The sequence below is a fragment of the Leptinotarsa decemlineata genome, unplaced genomic scaffold (assembly GCF_025532065.1).
Source record: "Leptinotarsa decemlineata unplaced genomic scaffold, Ldec_3_MD MMD2_tig00002159_RagTag_RagTag, whole genome shotgun sequence".
NCBI lineage: Eukaryota > Metazoa > Arthropoda > Insecta > Coleoptera > Chrysomelidae > Leptinotarsa > Leptinotarsa decemlineata.
The window spans coordinates 5,341,608-5,364,171 of NW_027412574.1; the positions used below are offsets into that span (position 1 = coordinate 5,341,608).

At 34.3% G+C, this 22,564-nt stretch overlaps 1 protein-coding gene across 2 annotated transcripts in view; it reads right to left on the reverse strand.

The window, feature by feature from the left end:
* Positions 1 to 22,564, reverse strand: part of Pez (protein tyrosine phosphatase non-receptor pez) — a 54,301-nt gene that overhangs the window by 8,204 nt on the left and 23,533 nt on the right. For both annotated transcript variants that reach the window (XM_074177109.1, XM_074177110.1), the window contains exons 7-11: positions 20,687 to 21,089; positions 18,719 to 18,933; positions 17,129 to 17,359; positions 8,350 to 8,837; positions 2,565 to 2,783 (exon numbers count right to left, since the gene is read on the reverse strand). In XM_074177109.1, coding sequence (XP_074033210.1) covers positions 2,565 to 2,783; positions 8,350 to 8,837; positions 17,129 to 17,359; positions 18,719 to 18,933; positions 20,687 to 21,089 — 1,556 coding nt within the window. The remainder of the gene's footprint in view (positions 1 to 2,564; positions 2,784 to 8,349; positions 8,838 to 17,128; positions 17,360 to 18,718; positions 18,934 to 20,686; positions 21,090 to 22,564) is intronic.

Consider the following 22,564-nt stretch of genomic DNA (forward strand, 5'->3'; position numbering starts at 1 on the left):
AGAGATCTGACTATTTATAGGTCATTCGAGTGCTTTCACCTATCCCCTCTTCCCTGTCTCCGCTTCATCGGTTTTAGCGGAAGCTGACCGTTTGGCGGGAGTTGGTCGTGTTCCGCTTGATTGAGGTTTCCATGTGTTGCGTATCTCTATGCTAGCTTGGCTAAATGCGTTGTTTGACAACATATATGCGGCTTCTTTGAATTTTCTCCTAAACCAGTGTTCCTCCTTGTGAATGATTTCAGCTTGAGCTGGTCATGTTGATGATTTCAAACATGCTCTGCTATTCCTGATTTGCTGGTTTCTCCTCGCTGTGTGTGTTTCTTCCGCTCGGCAATGCGAACTTTCGATGGCTTGGTAGTTTCACCGATGTATGATTCTCCGCGCTCGCAGCGTATCCAGTAAATACAATTCTTGGAATCGCAGTCCGCCTTTGGTGGCCTCGTTTTCGTGAGGCTGCTATGGATAGTGTTCCCAGATCTGAAACAGGTTTTGATGTTATACTTGGGCCCAATTCTTCTTATCCTTTCTGACAATCCCCTGATGTAGGGAAGTACAAGGACTGGTTGTGGCGGTTTCTCTTCCTTGTAGAGCTCTTGCTGTCTTCTAGCTAAAGCCCGTTTCACCATCACTTTGGAGTAACCATCAATTTCACAATGGAGAAGGAAGTCCACAATGAATTGCCATTCTTAGAAGTATTGGTGAAGAGGACCGACACTAAATGGGAAACCTCTGTATATCGAAAACCCACTCACATAAGACAGTATCTGAACCAGGAATCCAACCACCATCAATCGACTAAGAGAGGAATTATCAAGACTCTACACACACAGCGAGAAGAAACCAGAAAATCAGGAATAGCAGAGCATGTTTGGACTCATCAACATAACATCAAGTGGGCTCAAGCTGAAATCATTCACAAGGAGGAACACTGGTTTAGGAGAAAAATTCAAAGAAGCCGCATATATGTTATCCAACAACGCATTTAGCCAAGCTAGCTTAGAGATACGCAACATATGGAAACCTCTAATCAAGCAGAACACGACCAACTCCCGCCAAACGGTCAGCTTCCGCTAAAACCGATGAAGCGGAGAGAGGGGATAGGTGAAAGCATTTGAAAGCATTTGAATGATCTCTGAGAAATAAGTCCAGTTATCACCCGAAGAAGATTGTGGATACTTACAATCAAAACGTAGTGAAGTAACTTGGTTTGGAATCCTTTAATTTTTAATTTTCATTTCTTGTTAATAATTTTTTAATTTTCATCTCGTGTAAATAGTTCAAATTTTTGATTTTTTGGTTGTTGCTTCTATTTTATTTCATTTTGATTGAAGTTTTTTTTGCTTAATATAATTGTTATTTTTTAGCTAACCTCTTTAAATTTTTTTAATTTTCTGGATTCTTTCAGGGATTTCAAATCAATTTATATCATATTAGACAATGGAAGTCTGAACTAATGAAAGGACTTGATTTCTTACACTCTATGAACAATTCCAACTGTTTCATATTGTACATCCAGTATAATAGTCGAATAATGGTTTCCTATACTGTAACAAAGTCATAATAACTTTCAATGTGAAGAAGCAGTCTCAAATAAGAATTTGATTTATATATATATATATATATATATATATATATATAGATATATATATATATATATATATATATATATATATATATATATATATATATATATATATATATATATATATATATATATATATATATATATATATATATATATATATATCATCAGATAAATATGTAAACACGAGAAAAGCAATCAGTTCTGCTCGACCTGATCCTCTTCTACGGCATTCCTTAGAACAAGACTCTATATCTCTTTGAATTCCTTGAGCCATCTTGTATTCCTTCCATACCAATACTTGTCAGTAACTTATGATGACTTCAAAGTGCATTTTGACATCATACTTCACTGGCACTATGTCTCCAGTTTTAAATATGGGTGATCGATCATATCTAAACTCTTCTTATGTTAGTGTTTCTTGCATCACATATATCCTTGTCTAAAGATTGTATCGTATCGAGGAGAGATACATACGTGTCTTCACTGATGAGAGTCTGTAGCTGATCTACTTGAATAATTTCAGCATGGTCCTGCTGCTGTATGTAAGAGAACATCTGCGAGCAGAGCCGGATTAACCCTATATGGGCCTGTAGGCAATACAATTTTCGGTTCCCTTTTCTTTACCTACTCTGACTGACTAAATCATGTGATGTATTTTTTCGCCTCCTACCCACATTCCTGAATACAATTCCCGATATAGGCATGGATGACGTCCTAAGGGCGGGTTCAGACATGCGCAGGCTCTATGCGTGCTCAACGCGGGTTGGCTGCGTGTTAGTACAGAGTCACCCGCGCAGCCCACGCGTAGAGTACGCGTACGTTTGATTCCGCCCTAAGTCTTCAGTTTTGAGAATATTATTATTAACCCAATCACAGAAATTATTAAATAGAATTATACCAGTTTCATGAAGAAAAAAAAAAAGGAAGAATATCATAATAATTGATACAAATTAGATTCAATACTGAAAGTAGCACTTACCGTGATATGTGATGCATTTATATATCCATATTTATTGTTTTTGGATGGAGTCAGTCTTAGGCGATTCTCCTCGTATGGAAGGACATCCTTGAACCTGTTGTGAGTAGCATTATCTGGATGGAGAGCTGTTTTGAAATCGCCGTTTTGTTTCTTTTTAGGAATCTTGTCGAATTCGAAAAATAATTGACTGTCCGCTAGTTTATTTTCCAAGAGTTGGCACTGAAAAATTTTTTAGTCATACAAAACTTCATAGTTCATTAGTTTTCTTCGTTTAGTGAGAAATAGCTCATCTGATTGTATGTCGGATTATAACAGTGTACAATTAGGAAAAAAGTACAAGAACATTTTTTTCTGTTTGACTCCCACAAGTGCTACAGTATTTAGTGTACAAAAGCCAAAACAGGGGTGATTAACCTCCTTTTCCTAGCTACTTGTTTGATCCTTCATGGACCATAAAGTAACTGATGATTCAGACTGTGAGTCCTCAGAGGATATGTGGTCCGGCTATTAAATAACGAGACTGCGCGCCTAGAGGGCGCCCTAGAGGGGTGGAGAAAAAACAAGTAGTGCGTTGGGTATCTGGAAATATTCTCTATTTACGTACCAAAACACTATTATAGTATTTGTGCAGTAGCGGATTGAAACGAACGTGTTTTTTTCTCGTGCCAATAACCATGGGTGACGAAAAACAGAAGCAACGGATCAATCTCAAATTTCTCGTTAAATTGGAAAAACTCCGACCGAGTGCTATTAATTGTTGCAAGAGGCCTATGGGGACAATTCTCGTGCGCGTTTTTGAGTGGTGTGAGCACTTCAGTGAGTGCCGAGAGGATGACCAGCGCCCAGGTCGCCCTGACACTGTTTCAACTTCGGAAACGGTGACCAAAATCAACCAAATAGTGCGTGCAGATTGCCGAGGCTGTAAACGCCGATAAAGAAACAGTTAGAAAAATTTTACACGAGAATTACACATGACAAAAGTTTGTGTGAAGTTGGTGACAAAAACCTGACTCCCGACTAAAAGATCTTACGTCAACAGGTCTATTTCCTTGAAAGGTTAGAAGATCCCGAACTGATGAAAAACATCATTACTTGCGACGAAACGTGGATTTTTCAATACAATGTTGAAACAAAGCGGCAATTGATGCATTGGAAGACGCCTAAATCGTCAAGAATAAAAAAAGCAAGGATGTCCAAATCAAAATTCACGGCACTGTTGATAGTTTTTTTTCAACATTAACGGTTTCGTGATGACTGAATGGGTTCCAGGGAGTCAGACTGTCAACCAGACTTACTATTTGTCAGTTTTGGCAACACTGCGAGAACGAGTTCGTAAGAAACGACTCGATTTGTGGAAGAACAACTCCTGAATTTTGCACCTGGACAACGCACCTGCCCATAACGCGCTATCTGTGAAGCAGTATTTGGCCGATAAAAGCACTCCAAAACCCGAACACGCGCGGTACTCTTCAGATTTGGTACCGTGCGACTGTTTTTTGTTTCCGAAGATAAAATCTGCTCTGAAATGGACTCGATTTGAGTCGATGACTAGTATGGATATTGAATAAATGATCCCAACTATCCTCCCAGTAACATCAGATAAATAGCAAGAGATCTGTTCTCCAACTCTAAATTGCAGGTTGTGCAGTTATGAAGTTATATTGCTTCCCTAAGAGCAGGATATCCTAGAATCTGCCAACACCTAAACTTACTCATCACAACATTGTGTATACTATAGCAGGCGAATAATTAAAATTGAATCCATACGAGATCTTAGTGTAGTGGTGGCTGTCAAAATCGAGGAATGAGAATAATGTTAAAATGTAATAGGTAAACACCAATTTCTACCATGCTATCTGCTCTACAATGGCTCTCAATATCCAAAAGATTATTCTATTGTTCCATGGTTTTCATTTATAAAATACTAGTTGTTGCCCGCGGCTTCGCCCGCGTAGAATTTGGTAGTTGAAGTACTAATTAGTACTATGTTGCTGTTCCAATGTTTTGACAGAATCAGAATCAACGAACTTAGGCGTGCGCAGCGTTATAGAACAGTGCTTTCAAAAAATTGTTCTACAGCGCCATCTAGTGGCGAGTTACAAAAAAATTGATAGCCTAAAAACCTTCTCTATGAAAAATTACTTATACATGTCACGATCGGTTGAGCGATGTAGAAGTTTATCACTTACCAACTAACCAACCAACAAACATCCATTTTTATATATTAGATTAAATAAAATGACCCCACCATACTTGCTATCATTAATAACTTTCAATAAGGACATTCATCACCATTCTACTAGGCACAACAGTCACATTCATATAAATAGAACAAATACGAGAAATAGTATGAGCAGTTTATTTTTTGAGGGTTTTGTCAGATTCAATGATTTACCTGATTTAATTAAATCTACTCTATCATTAAAGATTTTCAAGAGCAAACTGTTAAAATATACTCATGATGGAAATTGAAAAATTCCTTTTTGTTCAGTTCAAATTATGTATGTATATAAAGTTGTATTATTTATATAAATTTTGTTGATTATATTATATTTCAAGTCAGCTAACTTGTATATTATGGAATCCTAATTCAATAAAAATAAATTTGAATTCAAAAGTCTTTCCAATAGAAAAAAAAAACAGTTATGTCCGGTTTTTGCCAAAAACGATAAATCCAAATTATGACCTAAACTTCAACTTATCTGGTAAATCTATACAATCTAGGGAAACCATCAAGTTCTTAGGTGTTCTGCTATACTCTATGCGAGATACTCTATTAGCAGATATTCTGAAATTATTATATTTTGGGATGTTTCAGTCTACTCCGCAATATGGTGTAATCTTTTGTCACTTCAAAAAGGCATTCGAATCTCAAAAAAGGATAATAAGAACAATGTGTCATGCTCATCCAACTACACTTGAAGCTTTATTCAAGAAACTCAACATACTATCCCTTTCATGCTTGTATATTCTTGAGCTGATTATGTACATTAAAAGAAACCAACCCTATGCAAGGTTATCAGTTACCATGGCAGACATTTTCATGGACACACTAGAAAATACCCGCATCCTTAATAACCCCCTTTCTCAGAAACATATTGTTTTGGTACAGGTATGTCGATGACGTACTGGTTGGTTTTGATGATTCAAACAGACAAATTAATCAATTTTAAAAATTCTCAATAGTCTACATAAAAAAATTGAATTCACAGTAGAAATCGAACAAAACAAGGAACTTAACTTCTTAGATTTGAATATTTCAAGAGTAAATAATGGTTTTCAATTCAATAACACCAGAAAAACACATTCACAGACTGTACAATTTGACCCTTTCGGTCTACTCTCACATAACATTTCCGCGTCACATAAGTTATCCGTGTTTAGGTCAATGGTACACAGAGCTTTCGCAATCAATCCCTTTACTTGAAAAAAAATTCCTAGATGAACTAAAAGTAATTAAGCAAATTGTAGTAAACAATAAGGTATCAGTTTCTTTGATAGAAAAGATAATATTAGGTAAAACTCATAAAACACTTATAAGTAAATTATACCCAAACTGAAGAGAACACAACATATGTAAGAATAGTAGCATCAACTACTCAGGTAAACTTATAGAAAATATTTGAAATTACTTTTATAAATACAAAATAACAACAGCTTTCATAAGTAATAATAATTTAGGCAGAACTCTGTTTAATGCAAAATCCAAACGAGGTAGAATGAAAAAATCAGGTATATATAGAATAGAGCATAGCGAATGCTCTGCAGTATGTACAGGCCAAACGGGTAGAAATTTTGGCGTAAGGCTCCGTGAACATGTATGTTTGGACAAAAGCTCTACAATGTATGAACATCTTTAAGAATCAAAACACAAGATAAGTAAATATAACCTCAAAATCCTACACATATATAGTAAAGGAAAAAAAAAAACGAATTCGTTAGAAGCCATGGAAATGGCTTCAACAAATCAATCAAAAACCTGAAATATATACCCTTAAACGAGCAACTCGATTCATGTAGGTCTCCACTTTTGAATTTATAAGTTTAAACAACCCCTATTATCTTCAGTGTTGAATTTTATAGTTGGCACCCTGGTTCGTTCAACTACCAGTCCTTCTATCTTACCTAAAAAATCCCGATATAACCGAGTTTTCAAATTTCACATTTTAGTTTTATACTTGATAATGGGGATAAACCCGAAACCGGTCGTATAAATAAAATTAACTAGTGGAAGTTAGACAAAAGTGTTTTTACTCATTTCATTAAAGTGTTTAGGAGTCGTCCATTATTCACGTGAGGCTTGAAAGGGGGGATGGGGTTTAGCAAAAAATACGAAATTAGACAAGAGGGGAGGGGTGTGTAGTAAGATATCACATGTGTTTATTTTTTCGTGAAACTCGCAATTTCTAAACCAAGAAGCGACGTGTAATCACAGAGTATCGAAATTTTCAATATTCTGTGGTGTAATGTGACTTTGACACGCCATGGCCAGACAACGAACGAAGTCCCGGGCGCAGCTCACTACGACGAACGCCCAGCTAAGCTTGCCAGTCGCCAGTTATATTCTGCTATTATGGAGCCGTTACCTCGTACGTTTTTCATTAAAACAATATCTGAACTAGGTGATCTGTATATAGACCTATTTGCAGAGTATAAGAAAGGAAAAATTTCAAGATTCTTTGTGGGTACTAAAAAGTACACGATATTTGGTGTGGGAGGGGGGTTAGTCTTAAACTTCACCACGTATCACCAAGAGGGAGGGGGTGTTAATAAATGCTAAAAGAAACACCACATCATTGATGGATGGCCCTCCTTAGTTATGACATCACATTAGAAACCTCTAAAATTATCAGTGTGTCTTTACTATATTATGCATGTTATATACATATAAACCTTCCCTTTGAATCACTCTATCTATTGAAAAAACCCGCATCAAAATCTGTTGAGTAGTTTTAAAGATCTAAGCATACATAGGGACACAGCAAGAAGCGACTTTGTTTTATGTTAAGTAGTGATTTATAATTGGATTATATAAGGTTAGAGTAGTGTTAACGATCTAATATTTGTAGAATCGTGTATAAAAATTGGGATTTATCCGTAAATAAATTAATAATAAATAAACATATTGTTGATTCTATAAGAGGTTGGTATATTACTTTCAGGTGAGTTATGCTTCAGTTCTCTACAATTATGTAGCAAAGTTTTTGTAATATTTGAGTTCATCTGTTGGAGATAAATTACTGAAAATGATAAATGAGGATTTTTGGATGATCCAGCAGTATGAAGAATGCTTTGATATGAAAAAATTGTGGATTGGGCTCAATGTTGTATTGAGCAAAAATAAAAAAGAAGAAATGCAAGAATTGTAACCACTTTCATGAAAAATGATCATGTCATTTTCTGTCAACTACCACACTTGAAGAGGTGTTTGGGAGAAACCTGAACAATCGTAAGCCACCAGCAAGAAGTTTTCAAAGCCACTCATTGTCAAAAGTTTTAGATATATCAAAGGCCACTGCTAGATATTTGTCTATCTCTCAATAGAGCAAACTTTATAAATATATGAATTAAGCTGAAATAACTTTGGTTGGTCATATTAATTTATACATACATGAAATTCTACTAAATTATATGACTGTTGAATGCGCACCAGTCTAAAACATTTCACGATGTCAAACATCAAATAATTTAAGTTCAAAATTTTTCAGATATTTCCATAGAATTTTTTTCAACGAATTTTAAACCTTTCAATTATTCAACTTGAACAAACCTTGGGACTACTTACCATAGTCTCTTTACTGATAGTAGGTGGCAAGGGGTTGAACCTCGGTAAACCAGTCGACCACCTATGCTTGTTACTGTTCTGGCTGTTTTCCTCATCTTTCTTCTTCTTCTCTCTGCCAAGAGTGGCGCTCTTCACCTTCTCCCCAGATTTACTTCTCCCCATCAAAATGCCCCATCGCTTCTTCTTTGACTTGGAACTGACGTTGGATGTCGAACTAACGTCCGTATAATTACTGCTTTCGTTTGTCGATTTCGTGACGCCAGAAGGAAAAGATGCGGTGCTGTTGATTGTGGAATTTACTCGAGAATACTCTTTTTCTGCCGAATTGGGTGGTTCATTAGCAATGCTTGACATATGTGTTGTGTCTAAATTGTGGGTAGATCGATCGCTGTTGTTCAAATTAATAGGACTAGAGGTGAGATTTTCGAAGTCAGTTTTTGGGGAAGACTGCAAACGGTCAATATTCGCGTAGAGGTTTTCTCTACTGCCTGTAAACTTCTAAATGGTTAGTTATATCTATGAGGATCCTCCGGGAGAAGGAAATATTAAAGATCAGATAGTTGTTAGTTAACAGATGGATCAAAAACACCTTGTGGTTCTGGTGCAGGTGTTTTCAGTAGCAGACCCAGGACAGAAATATTAACCTGCCTAGGAACCTATGCAACTGTATTTCAAGCATAAATTTATGCTATTGAATTGTGTGCAGCGAGATTGGAAGAATCCAACCTCATACACAAGTCAATAAAAATATTCTCGCACAGTCAAGCGGTGTTGGAAGCTCTTGGCTCCCACCGAGAAATGTCTAAATTGTTAGCAAATTGCCAAAAACGACTCTTCTCGATAGGAAGACTTAACAGATTGTCTCTGGTCTAGATTCCTGGCCATACCAGCCTGAAAGGCAATGATGCTGCTGACTCCCTTGCAAAGGAGGGTGCCGAAAGCAGTTTTATCGGACCAGAACCTGTCATTGGCATCACTTTAGGCTTTGCCAAACAAAGATTTAACACCTGGATGGCAAAGAGATTTATGGACTTCTGGCATAATCTTCCAGGATTGGCACACTCCAAGACGTTTATTCACCCTTCAAAGCTTGATATCAAACAGTTGTTGGACTACAGTAGGGATGAACTACGATGTCTAACAGGCCTTCTTACAGGTCACTGTCATTTGAATCATTATATACAGAGACACGGACTGTCGGAAGATAGTGTGTGTCGCCTCTGTTTGGAAAATGATGAAACAACAGAGCACATACTTTATGCCTGCCCCGCTGGGGACCGAATCAGGTTTTGAGAGTTCGGCAGAGCCGTACTCTTACCATCTGACCTGAAAGACCACTCACCATACAATCTAATTGGCTTCATTAAGAAGCGGGGTTTATTTGGTCGAGTGTGAATAGGTGTGAGCCACAATAAACACTTGCGGGTTGCGGTGGAGGGTCGAATAGACCCTCTCACTTTGGACCTAACCTGACCTAACCTATATCTATGAATAATAGAAAAATGAGTTTTAAAAATATTTGTTTTCAAAATGTTTGCCTTGATGGTGAAAAGAAAATATGTTTAAATGCGGTTGAATATCATGGCAAAAAGAAAATGCATAGGCTGGATTGATTTTAAGGGTGTTTTAATTCACCGATTCAAATCTTGCTTTTCACAATATAGTTTGTTAACACTGAAAACCAGGGAAAAATAATAAGTTTAGGTGATGACACCACTATTACCTATGAAAGAATATGGGATAAGCTGAAAATTAAAAGTCGAAATAATGTGAAGGAAATTCATAAATGGTTTTGATATAATAAACTCACTTTAAATATAGAGAAAACTCGTCATCTGCCATTTGGATTATATCAAAATTAAAGACAACACTGAAATTCAGAAAGCGGATAATATGAAATATTTAGGAATGATAGATATTTTTTATGATAGTTATGATAATATACATATACACATACAAGTACGTTAAAATATTCAAATGACGCATTCCTGTGACAATTTTAAGAGATACAGGGTGTTGAAATTGATTTTTTGTTCGTTTTTTATTAGTTAATTGCACGAAATTTGGTACCCGAGGTTTCACTGTTACGTAGAAAAATTATAGATCTTGGTGTATATTTTGATTAAAATTTGTCTTTTTCCAACCACATTAGATCGAAAGTAAGTGAAGCATTGAGAGTTTATGGTTTTATAGTTTGCAATTGTAGATATTTTTCAAAATTAGAATATGGCTCTGTTCTATGGTCTACATTCTACAATTGCTATAATACATTAATTGAAAAAGTTCAATATCGTTTTTTAAAGTTCATTTACTTCAAATCTTATGGTATCTATTCTGATAGAGGTATTCCATTTGAATCTCTTACCATAACATTGAATATTGAAAGTCTTGAACTACGCAGAAAACTTGCTGGAATAATTTTTCTATATAAATTACTGCCCAACAATGTGGATGCTACATCTTATAAATTTCTGTGTGACTCATTTTAGAACTAGGAGTACAAAAACTTTTTACAGCCGACTGGCCAGAACAATTTGTACCTCAAGTCACAAATTTCTAATTTGTGTGATATCAATTTTGAGTTCCTAGAACAGTGATCGCCAACCTCTTCAATGTGTTGAGCTACTTTGTTAATTTTGGAATAAACAGCGAGCTACCCACACGGAAGCCACGTAACACAACGTAAATGAAATAATCCACAGTTAATTTATCATTATATGTATTTATTTTACTATTTAACTGGTAATACATAATACATAGGTACTAATAATAAACTAATAACAAAATAACTAATATTACTAGTACGTACTTGTTCATAGCTACATTCCTACCTATCAAACGAAGGTGTTTTAAAAATAAACACAAACTTTTATCCAGCCACAACGGCATGTCACGTATGATTTAAAAATAGTTAATAATAACAACAAAAAATTAACGCACTATCATGAACATAAACATTGAAAAATAAAAAAGCACGTTCAATGAGAAGGCTGACACTCGTACTTATCGATAATTTTTTTAATGTTTGCAGTATAATTTGATGCAGCCATTCGAATACAATTATCCAAATGTTCATCTGTAAGTCGATTGCGATATTTGTTCTTAATAAATTTCATATTGGAAAAAGAAGATTCACACAAATAGGTTGAACTGAATAATGCTTTCACTTTCAAGGCAACACGGCATAGAACTGAATATTTGTCTTTACTTACAATAGGCCAGATACATTCAGTACTTGAGACTAACGATTTTAAGGCTAAATCATTTTGAAACTCAATGACTTCCATTTCTGGTGCAGCGATGTCTTCGCCAAAGTTCTGCATAACACAAGTTGCAAACTGTTGGATATCAATTTCCATAAAGGGTGAAACAACAAACTGTGCTACTGAAGCCATTTCATTGAAATCCTTAAAACGATTTTTGAAGTTATTCTTCAGGGTAGAAATTATTTCTACATGATATTTGTTGTCATAGGGTTCTAATGGATTGTGAGATATTTTTTCTGAAAGAATAGGAAAATGCTTGGCATCGCTGTTAATTAGGTTTTGTTCCCAAAACTCCAGCTTTTTGATAAATGCTTTTATATCAGAAATCATTTCCGCTAGTTCTTTGTCTCTCCCCTGAAGCTGCAAATTAAGTTCGTTTAATTTCTCTGTAATGCCCACGAGAAAACCAAAATCTCTAAGCCAGATTGAATTTTCTAGTTCCGGAGTCGGTTCATTGCGTTGTTTGAAAAATAGAACTATGCCAGATAGGACATCATTAAAACGTTTCAGCACCCGTCCTCTACTTAACCATCGGACTTCAGAGTGAAGGAGTAGGTCCCCATATTGACAGTCAACTTCATCGGCCAAGGTTCTGAATAATCTTCTTTGTAACGCTTGATCTCTAATCTTGTTCACAATTTTTACCACCAGTTTCATAATGTTGTTTAGTTTCAGGAAATTTCCACATAATGCTTGCTGATGGATAATGCAGTGGTAACAGAGAAATTGCGGAAAAGTTTCATCTTTACGACATAACGCCACCAGACCCTTATCACAACCCACCATAGCTGGAGCGCCATCGGTTGTCAAGCCTACCATTTTCGATATTGGAATTTTCTCGGAAGAAATAATATTTTTTAAATGAGAAAACAACTCATGTCCAGTAGTGTGTCCTTTCAGTGGAATGAACTTCAAAAGATCTTCTTTAATCGTAAAATCACTAAAAACCATCCTGACGAACACGGCCATCTGGGCAGTGTCAACGACATCTGTTGATTCATCCAGTTGAAGTGAAAAATAAACACAGTTATCTAAGTCAGTTCTTAACTGTAAAAAAATATCATTGCTCATTACTTCTACACGTCTCATCACTGTATTAGCAGAAAGTGGCATAGATTTTATAGCTGAAACTATCTCGTCTTTATTTCTAAAGTTGGCAAATAACGAATCAGCAGCTTCTAAAAACGCCTGTTTTATCATTTCCTCGTCTTCATAAGGCTTCTTTTTTTGTGCAATTATCTGGGACGCACGGTACGATGCTTCAGTTGCAGCCTTGTTTTTGTCGACTGTTCTTAAAAATATTGATTGTTGTCCAATTAACTGCTTTTTTAACTGTTTCAGTTTCTCCTTTCTGGCGGCAGAATGTAGTGGGAATGATTTTTCAAAATTAGAATGTACAGTTTTATGATGTCTCTCAATATTTCCTTTTTTAGCAACGGAGACCGAAGTATTACATAACAAACACACATTTTTATCTTTAATTTCTGTAAAAAAGTATTGTTCTTCCCATTCCGAATGAAAGTGGTATGTTTTTACCTTCTTACAACTGCTTGCCATATTATTTTTGTTGTTCTCTACTAACCCAATCGCTGGACGTTGGTTACACGTTCCGTTTCAAACTAAGCTCAATGTCGCCGCGCCGTGCGTATTTATCCCGTTCAAAGCAATCCAGATCGTTCTCGAACACTAACGCGCTGGTCCGGCTGGTCGGTTCTAGCCGATTCTAGCTCGATGGCGTCAGCGGCAGATCGCTCACCGCAACGTTGCCGCTGTTTATGTTTAATATTATGACAATTAGATTTTTTTGTGGAATTTTCGGAAGCTTCTCTGATTTTTGCAGTTTGTATTTTTTGAATTGAAATCGTTGTGAGAGCTACCAGAATTGCCTCCGCGAGCTACCGGTAGTTCGCGATCGAAAGGTTGGCGACCATGGTCCTAGAATATATTGTTGAAACTGCATCTCAGTATTTCATGGAGAATTTTTAATTTTCTGGTATAGTTTATTTTATTATATTATATTTTTGTTTTTCATTTCTTCAAATTGTAACTTTGACCTGTACCTATATTACTTTTTAACCCATTAACGGTCAAGGCATTAGAAATTTGTAATTCAGAAAAGCTATTTATTGTGGCATGTTTAAAATACCCAAAATAACAACAATTCGTCATAAAAAAAATATAAACTCACAGTATTGAAAAAAACAAATGGGTGTGTAAGCGCACCTTTGGCCAAAAATGGTTGAAATAATCGAATGAAAAACAACGTGGTATCTGACAAATGAATGTTTTGTTTTATTGATCTGAATTTATTTCGACTCATGGTTTCTCTCACAATGCGCACTTCTTCATCTTCATCCTTCGACCAATACATGTCAGTTTGTGGTAGAGTATGATATTCGGATAATATCAGTATCCCAATAAATTTTTTTAAATCTGATTTGTTGATATGAGAATCGTGTCGGTTTTTTTGGGTTGCATAGGTATTTGAAAAATTCAATTTTTTTTTGGTCACCTCGTTATCCAAAAATAGTGAAAAAATTTCGTAAGGCGTCTTGCCGCCATGTTCTGCTCTTATGTTATTCAAATTGTCAATAGAATAGTATTGGGGAGAATCTGAGTAGGTAGGTATATTTATTCTTTTCCATTCTGGAATAACACTTTTTTGAGATTTCGTAGCTTTTTGATTTTCTGATTCAATACGTTTTGCTATTTCACTCAGAGGGAGGTCGTCTTCTGAATCATGACTATCTTCATTCGATTGTATTCTAAAAAATCCGGCAACATCCGCCTCAGCACGTTCTGCTATTTCACTCGAATGTATGTCATCATCTGAGTCTTCACTATCCTTATTCATTGTATTTCAAAAGTTCCGCAATATCCTCCTCCATTATTTCTTCTGCGATTATATTTCCATCAATGTGTTCCTCATCGGTCAACTCGTCTGTTTCCGGCGGCACGTAAACGACATCAATCGAATCATAATTTTGATAATCCAACTCTTCCTCTAATAAAGCACTGAACTCTTGCGTCGTCAGTGCTATCTTCATTTCTCATTTCGAAAACTGACTATAAGAATAAATAATGATAATGAAATACCAAAATCTACATTCGAGTTATGATTCTTACCTCATTTTGACAATTTTTTTACAAAAAATACGAGAAACCTTCCCTGCCAATACTGATTCGCACTGAACTAAACTCAATCAAGGCTAATAATCGACTGACCATCGTATCCTAATATTGCCAAACTTGTCAAAACTCGCATACTAGTGCATGAAAATGTTTACCATTATCGGCCAAAGGTGCGTATACGCAATCATCACAAATACATGCAAAAATGAACGACATCCGAAAATATTTACGTAAATGAAAATACTCGTTATCATTGAGCATATTTTTCATTACTGTTCAGCATAAAATGAATTCATCATTTTATATTCAGTATTGAAAAAAAATAGATTTTTTTGGAGAATAACTAAAACGGTCAATTTATAAAATTCTCAAGTAAATTTCAGAAATTGAAAAAATCATGTTTTGGATTGAATAAAAATATTTTTAATTTTTCTGGATTATTGTTATGAATATCCATTAGAATGAACATAAATAAAATTGATCCAAACCACAAAAAAAAATATGTATAGAAAAGTTGCGTTTACGCACCTTTGGCGGTTAATGGGTTAACATAGATATATAGATAGATAATTTTATTAATCTCCATAAATCATTTACATGACATGAGGTAAGTCTAATGGTAGTTATAAAAATAAGATAAACATAATAATTTGAATAGTCAGATATTTACATATAACAACATTGAGTAATTGATGGAGCATGCAATATACAAATATAAGTTTAGAGTTGGATGGCAACTATTTACAAAATTTGTTGAAAATATAAAATAAAATGTACATATAAAACATATTAAAAGTGTTCAAAATTTGTCTATAGGTCATTGGATGTAGTTCTAATATTCAACTCAATGTATTCAGTTAGTGAATAAAAGGAATGATGGAGCAAAAAATTCTTTAGGTCGGATTTAGATATTTTAAAAGTTTTTGCTAATTTTATGCATTCAGGAAGCAGGTTATAAAAGAAGCCTCCAGCATACAGGGGAGATTTTGTGTACCATGTTTTATTGAATTGATTTAGGTGTATGTTGTTTTTATATCTAGTATCGTGCTCCTGAAGATTGCTATTTTCTGTAAATTCATGTTTATTATTGAATGTATAAATTAAAAACTTATGACTCCACACTCATGCAGAGGTAAACATTTTTCATAACCGTGTTACCCTTACAATTCAGTTCATTTTCGATCACGGCCTAATCTTTGATATCATTGCTTTTTAGACTTTTTTTTTGGGGTATATCGCTGCTTTTTGTCAAGCAGGAAAAGTGGATACAAGGTGGCTTATTCAATGGAAGAGCGAACTGAGCTGTTAGTTGAAAGGAAAAGTTCATCCATTGAATGTATTCAAGAGCAAGGATCACGGATGAGTACCTCGTAAAGGATTTTTTTTTCATTCTTCGATTCTTTCACTTATTTTTATTATTACGAAAGCAATAATAATAATTATAATAGTCATAATTAATAATGATAATGATAGTTATGATACTGTTGTTGGGCAGGGGACTGCTGAGTAGTTAATTTTAGTAGTTTTTTTTAACAGCAAGGGCTTCAAAAACCACTTGGCGCCCAAATTATTTCATCAAAATTGTAATAAGTGTGTTAAAATCTTTAGTAACCCACGGCCCTACCAGAGCAGCCACATTACCTGCCATACTTAATCCCCCCCCTTCAAATACAGACCAAAACCTGGAAATTAACATACATAAAAGTTCGATTTGAGACTAGTGAAAGCATAGTACAGTTTATTCAGTTTTTACAAGTTGTCTATTTGGTTGTTGAAGGTTAATTTGTAATCCAGCTCCATACCAAGGAATTTCGTGCTTTTTGAAGCTAAGATATCAGTATGGCCTAAGTTGAACTTCATGTTGTTGAAGTGTTTTTGAGTACTTCTGAATTGGATAAGGACCATTTTTAATGAGGTGATTTATCTCACACCATTGAGTGAAGTTCTTCATTACAAGTTTTATATCGTTCATCAAGTCAAATGTATCATTAACAGTTGATATAATTGTTGAATCACCTGCATACTTGGTTAACCCTGTAAATGGTTTTTAACTGTTCGGTAATGAAGGCTATTATTATTATCGTCAGATGTTACAAATTCCACTTATCGAATTAACAAGGGATTCAAAAAACCTTAAGGTTTTGAATAATTAGATCAAATATTGAATAACAATCAAGTCATTAAAGTAGTTATGAACACTAAAATAATTAGCTAAATTCTGTAATATTGTTATCAATATTTTTATATGTCATATATATCTTATTCAAGTGGATTTATCAAATTTTCTAATGTTCCTTTTCATATTGTTATCTTCTTTTAATATAGTATGAACGTCATATGTTCCTTGGGAAAACAATTTTTTTTGTAATTAGAGAACTCACCTTGTCGATTACTGATGTTGAGCTGCTGTAATTGAGATTGGACAGTATTTACTACGGAATGATTGACCACTTGAGTTATTTCCGGTGCAGATTGGATACTTTGTGTCCTAGCTCGCATCTCCCCTTCACTTTGCCAAGGCAACGGTATATTCTCATAAATAGGCTCCGAAGAATTGTTGATGTGCCCGTCATGAGCTACCACAGCGTTTTGATTTCTTGTGACCACAAAACCTGTTGAAACAATAACGTGGCTTGTTAAAAACATTACAATTAATTGATGGATGTAGCCGTTACTAATTGGTAGGAAATCATAATAAAGAAAAGAGAAATGAAACTCTCTATGTTTTTTACTACTTTTATTTGTAACTTTGTGGTAAAAAAAACATAGAAAGTTTCATTTCTCTTTTCTTCAACATTACAATTAGTTATTTCTGGTAGTTCATCATGTTTATTCTCAGTAGTATATTTGGAATTATGAAATATTTTCAGTGTTGTTACAGTTTGAACAAGCTGTTGAAGAAAATACACGAGTAACAAAAATTCAGCTATATTTATTGTTTATCTATTAACAAATGATCATGTGCCAGATTTACCAAAAATATCTATCACTCAAATATCTGTATTTTCCTTGCAAACGATAGGTTGAAACTGGTAGCATCATAAAGGTGTGTGATTACATTTTAAAGACTTCGATCAACAAATTGATGATATTTGAAAAAATAACAGTTATCTATGAATATATTCTGATACTTCAGCCAAAGGTCCCATGACAGATTATAATTAGATTTCCAATATCTTCGTGAATAAATAATATACAGATAAAAATAAGAAATTTTCGAGGTTTCTTGTATATCTTTAAAACCAAAAGCGATAGAATAGATTTTTTTGTATCGATTTGATTTATGAGATTCCCAAACATAGATTTGAACTTGAATATCCTTGTATATCATTTAAAAATTGTTTCAAACTAATAAACACTGCTTATTAGGACCCAATACCTATCTCACTGAAGTCCGAATCCTTCACAATACTGGATAACTATAACATACCAATGTCTTTGAGTGTGAAATGAAATAATTTTCCATGAAATAATGGTAGCATTGTACCAAGAAAATTGAGTGTATATTTATTGAGGAAAGTTTTCTTTTAATATTTTAAAATAAACCACTACTTTTCACAAATACAACTACTTCTGCGTCACTGAAACAGTTTCACATAAACTTCAGCTGTCAATTGTTCATTAATCATGATCTGTGTCATGCTTTTTTATCACCTGAAAACTTCATTTGTTATATTAATCAAATGGTCCTTTCGTGGAATACATGACACTATTCAGTAAAATTCAATGGAAGCGAATTTAGTTGTTCTTATGAGGTAGGTAAGAAACTTTTATGTAATACTAAAACGTCCATTTCAGGTTAGAATACAGCAAATTTGTTCCATTATTCTAAAACTGCCACTCGAACAGATTCACTCCAACAGGACAATGAAGTTTGTTTCGAAATAAACTGTACTGAGAAAAATCAAACTTCAGCTCTCCTTTTAAGCATAAATATTTATAACTCTTAGATGATTTATAGTAAAACTCACCTGTGCTTGGTAACTGATTTTCTTGAAGAATTTGTTTCATATTGGACGGCATACAATAAATGATATTTCCATGTTCATCATAGACCTTCTTGATGTGTTTCGTTACATTAGGGTTTTCCATAATTACAGCCTGTGGCCTACCCAACATGTTATTATTGAAAATAGAAGCTAGATTTCCATATGTTCCATTTTGTGTAGGTAAATAACTCTGTGACCTGTAAATATTAAATTCTTGTAAAAATCGTTAATTTTTTATTCAGTTTAGTTCTACATCATGAAAGAAACTATCTGAATATAAGAAAAATGAATAGGTGATACGACTTAAGAGAGTGTGTAAGTTTGTCTATAAATGTTCTTCATTTCAGATCACAGATAGATATTTATTTGCATGGTTACAATATTCATCACTCATCACATTTTGCTGTTTATAACGTGTAACACAACAAACAAAATTATAAATCACATTCATACTACACCCAAGAGTACTGAAATTCAAACATGAAAATTAATATCTAGGTAATTCAATATCTTCAGATAGTAATTGGTATGTATCTGAAATTACCATCTGAGAATTGAACAACAAATTTACCTAAAGTTTTTATTGATATTTCTCAAATTTTTCTTCCTATTGCCATTAGAATTATACAGGGTGTTACATTTGAATTAAGGAAGTTGGTGCCAACTTCCAGTATAACGGAAAGTCTTGAAAAAACGCCATTATTTTCATTTGATAAAACACTTTAAAAAACTTGTATGTGTCAATTTTCAGGATATAAATTCTATAATTTCCCATAATATGGCTAGCCGTAATAACGCTGTACCCTGTACACATGTTGAAGTGTTATTGCGGGTGTAAATCCGTTCGTCTTTGACATTATCACGTTTTGGCAAGATTGCACTTAACAAATTTACGTGCTGAACTTCAAAGAAAGTATCTGATCAGTAAGGCCTTTGATAATTATGTCGAGTATCTTAACATGGACTGACATTCTAATAGTATTTGTAGTAAAAGCAAAATATTTTGACATGTAAACTTTATAAATATATTTCATAAACCAAAACTGTTCTTTCCCAAAAATTAATTTCTCCTAAAAATATACCCCTTTCAATATTTCATAAGTTGTAACTTGAATTTCAAATATGTTCATTCTGACCTGTGTACAACTTATTGCTCAACAGCACCACTAAACTTTTCTGTTATTGAATAACGGTTGCCTGATGACTTACAGATTTCTCAATTTTTTTTTTACTCTTTCTGGATAGGTGCGAATTTTTGTTTCAACACATCATTGTTTTCATTTAAAGCTTGTTTGTTTCCCCCATTTCACTCATTAGTTTAATTCAATTTAGGCTATTTCATCATCCCACTCTTTATGTTCTTCTTTCAAAGTAGTAATTTCATTATTCAGGTTGGTTCTGCAAAAATCTTTGTGTTCAGCACATGCTATGTGGAATACTTTATCACATTTATCGTATTTCACAACTTTGTTTACTGCACTTCTGTTATAATAACTGAAGAGCCGTTTATTGACAACATCGTGGCCCTCTATCTTGAAATAGTAACATTGAATCAATTTTGAAGTGTAATTGAAGTAAGGAATGTTGAGTCGTATTATGAATTGTTGTTGTTGAATTTGAATAAATGAATCAGTTTATATTAATGAAGCCACATAAAGAGAACAACATTTTACTCTTTTATTAAAGAATAAAGATTGGGTATACTCAAAGCTGAAACGATTATTTGATTCGTGGCATCACAAAACTCGCTATATCAGTTTTTGAAAAAGATTTGGCAATCTGTAAAATTCTCTGAGGAAGTTAGCATAGATTCAGAATCCAGCATTGCCTAGGATACTGACCACAAAGTTGATATAGTAAGTTTTGCAATGGCACGCCTCACTTCAAAATTGTTCGGACTGCCTCCTCATTATCCACCCAAACTGAATAAGTCTCTGCATAGTACCTCACCTGTGTATCGGTTGTACTTGTTGTCCAGAATATAGCTGCCGCAAATAAAAGTTTCCTCCTGATACCAAGTCTGGACTGGACCCACTGACTACGTTGCTAATGAATCCAGAATGAGGACTGATTTGTTGTGATATCCCTGCCAAGTCGGGCGTGGAATTTGACCCAATTCTATTGGTCGGATATGGTGGCGGTGACTTGTAAAATCTTAGCATGCTGACATTGTCAACCACCTGAGATTGTCCGAAAGAGGTGTTCAATACCAAATTTTTCTGTTCGATGTTATTGTGTGTTACATCAGGATAATGTAAATGAGCTGAATACGAGTTAGTCTGATGGATTTCTGGTTGTGAACTATATAAGATTTGGTGAGTATTCCGGAGAGGTTCGCGTGATTGTATGGCACCTACAATAGAATGTAGATCAAAGTAATTTTATATTCATGATGGTTATTATGTATCAATTTTTCTTAATTTATTTCAAAGCTGTATTATTTGATATCAGATATAATAGATAGATAGATAGATTTTTATTCAATCACGTTATGAATATACATTTGTGACAAGTCATAGACAATTGGTACAAATTAGTGTGCAAATAGAGAGAACAATATAAAAGCATCATTGAATATAAATTTTGAAAATGATTTACAAAATAGTTAACAAATAAAAAATCGAATCATAAAAAAGAAAGAGAATTTTAAATATAGTAATATAAAAAATTGAGGCATAAAATCATGCACAAAAACAAAAAACAATTTCGTATAAGGTACTCTTTGATTTTCCTTTTGAACAAATTAAAATTCAATTCAGTCACATTATATGAAAGTTTGTTAAATAATTTAATGTCCAGGGAATTTTGTAATGACATTTCAAGTATAAATCTTGGCTGTCTTGAGTTGTTCCGCGTTTCTAGTTTCATAATTATAAAATCTAAAGAAATGAACTTTAAACGTTCAAGCCAGTCTCGATATACCTACACAGTAGGTTGAATGGACTGACACCTATCAGAAAACAACTACTCCCCTGGCTAATACCACGAAGGGCGTTGGATTATATCCGACAGGCGTCAGTGCAGGAATCTTCACAGAAAATTTCCTGCATATGCAATTGGCAATACAACTGAAAGAGTCGACCTTCAATTTTGGAACGGGCACACTTGCAGACCAGTTTCGGGCTCATTAGCCACTCGTCAGTGCAAAATAGTGACCATCATCGACCTAAAGTCAATGATATTCCACAATTTAAAATCGAAATTCTTTCAGAATATTTCATTCCTCTTCCAAAGTTGGAGCGAACATCACAAAATGTCACTCCATCTAGTGGACGAGGTACTAACCAACTGCATATCCGTAATTTGCCTGATTCCTCTGAATAAGGAAGAAAAACTTTCTTATTAGTCAGTGGGCTATGCTTGAAGATTGGCAATAAACAAATATCGAGACTGGCTTGAACGTTTAAAGTTCATTTCTTTAGATTTGTCGAAAGTTTCCCACATCATTTTTGTATAAATATGGGGAAGTAGAAAGTCAAAAAGTTTTTTCCCAAAAACTATTCTCTCCTGAAAAATATCTCTCGTTTCCATTTAAATACCTTGAATTTCAAAAATTTATTAAAATTGAAATATTGGGATGTTACTTTGGTAGTTTAAAGCAGGGATGTTGCGAATCCATATTTTTTCGCGTCCGTGAATGTGGATATTTAAATGCTTACATTCGCGAATGCGAATCTTAAGAAACTTTATAAGAACTAGCTTCTGACTGCGAACAACAACACTGTCACTGTTTTTTCTGGATAAGCTTTTAATTGACACAAAAGGAATCAGATTCAGGCAAACTAATGAATGACTATGGGTGGTAAAATAAAATAATTAGGTAGCAAT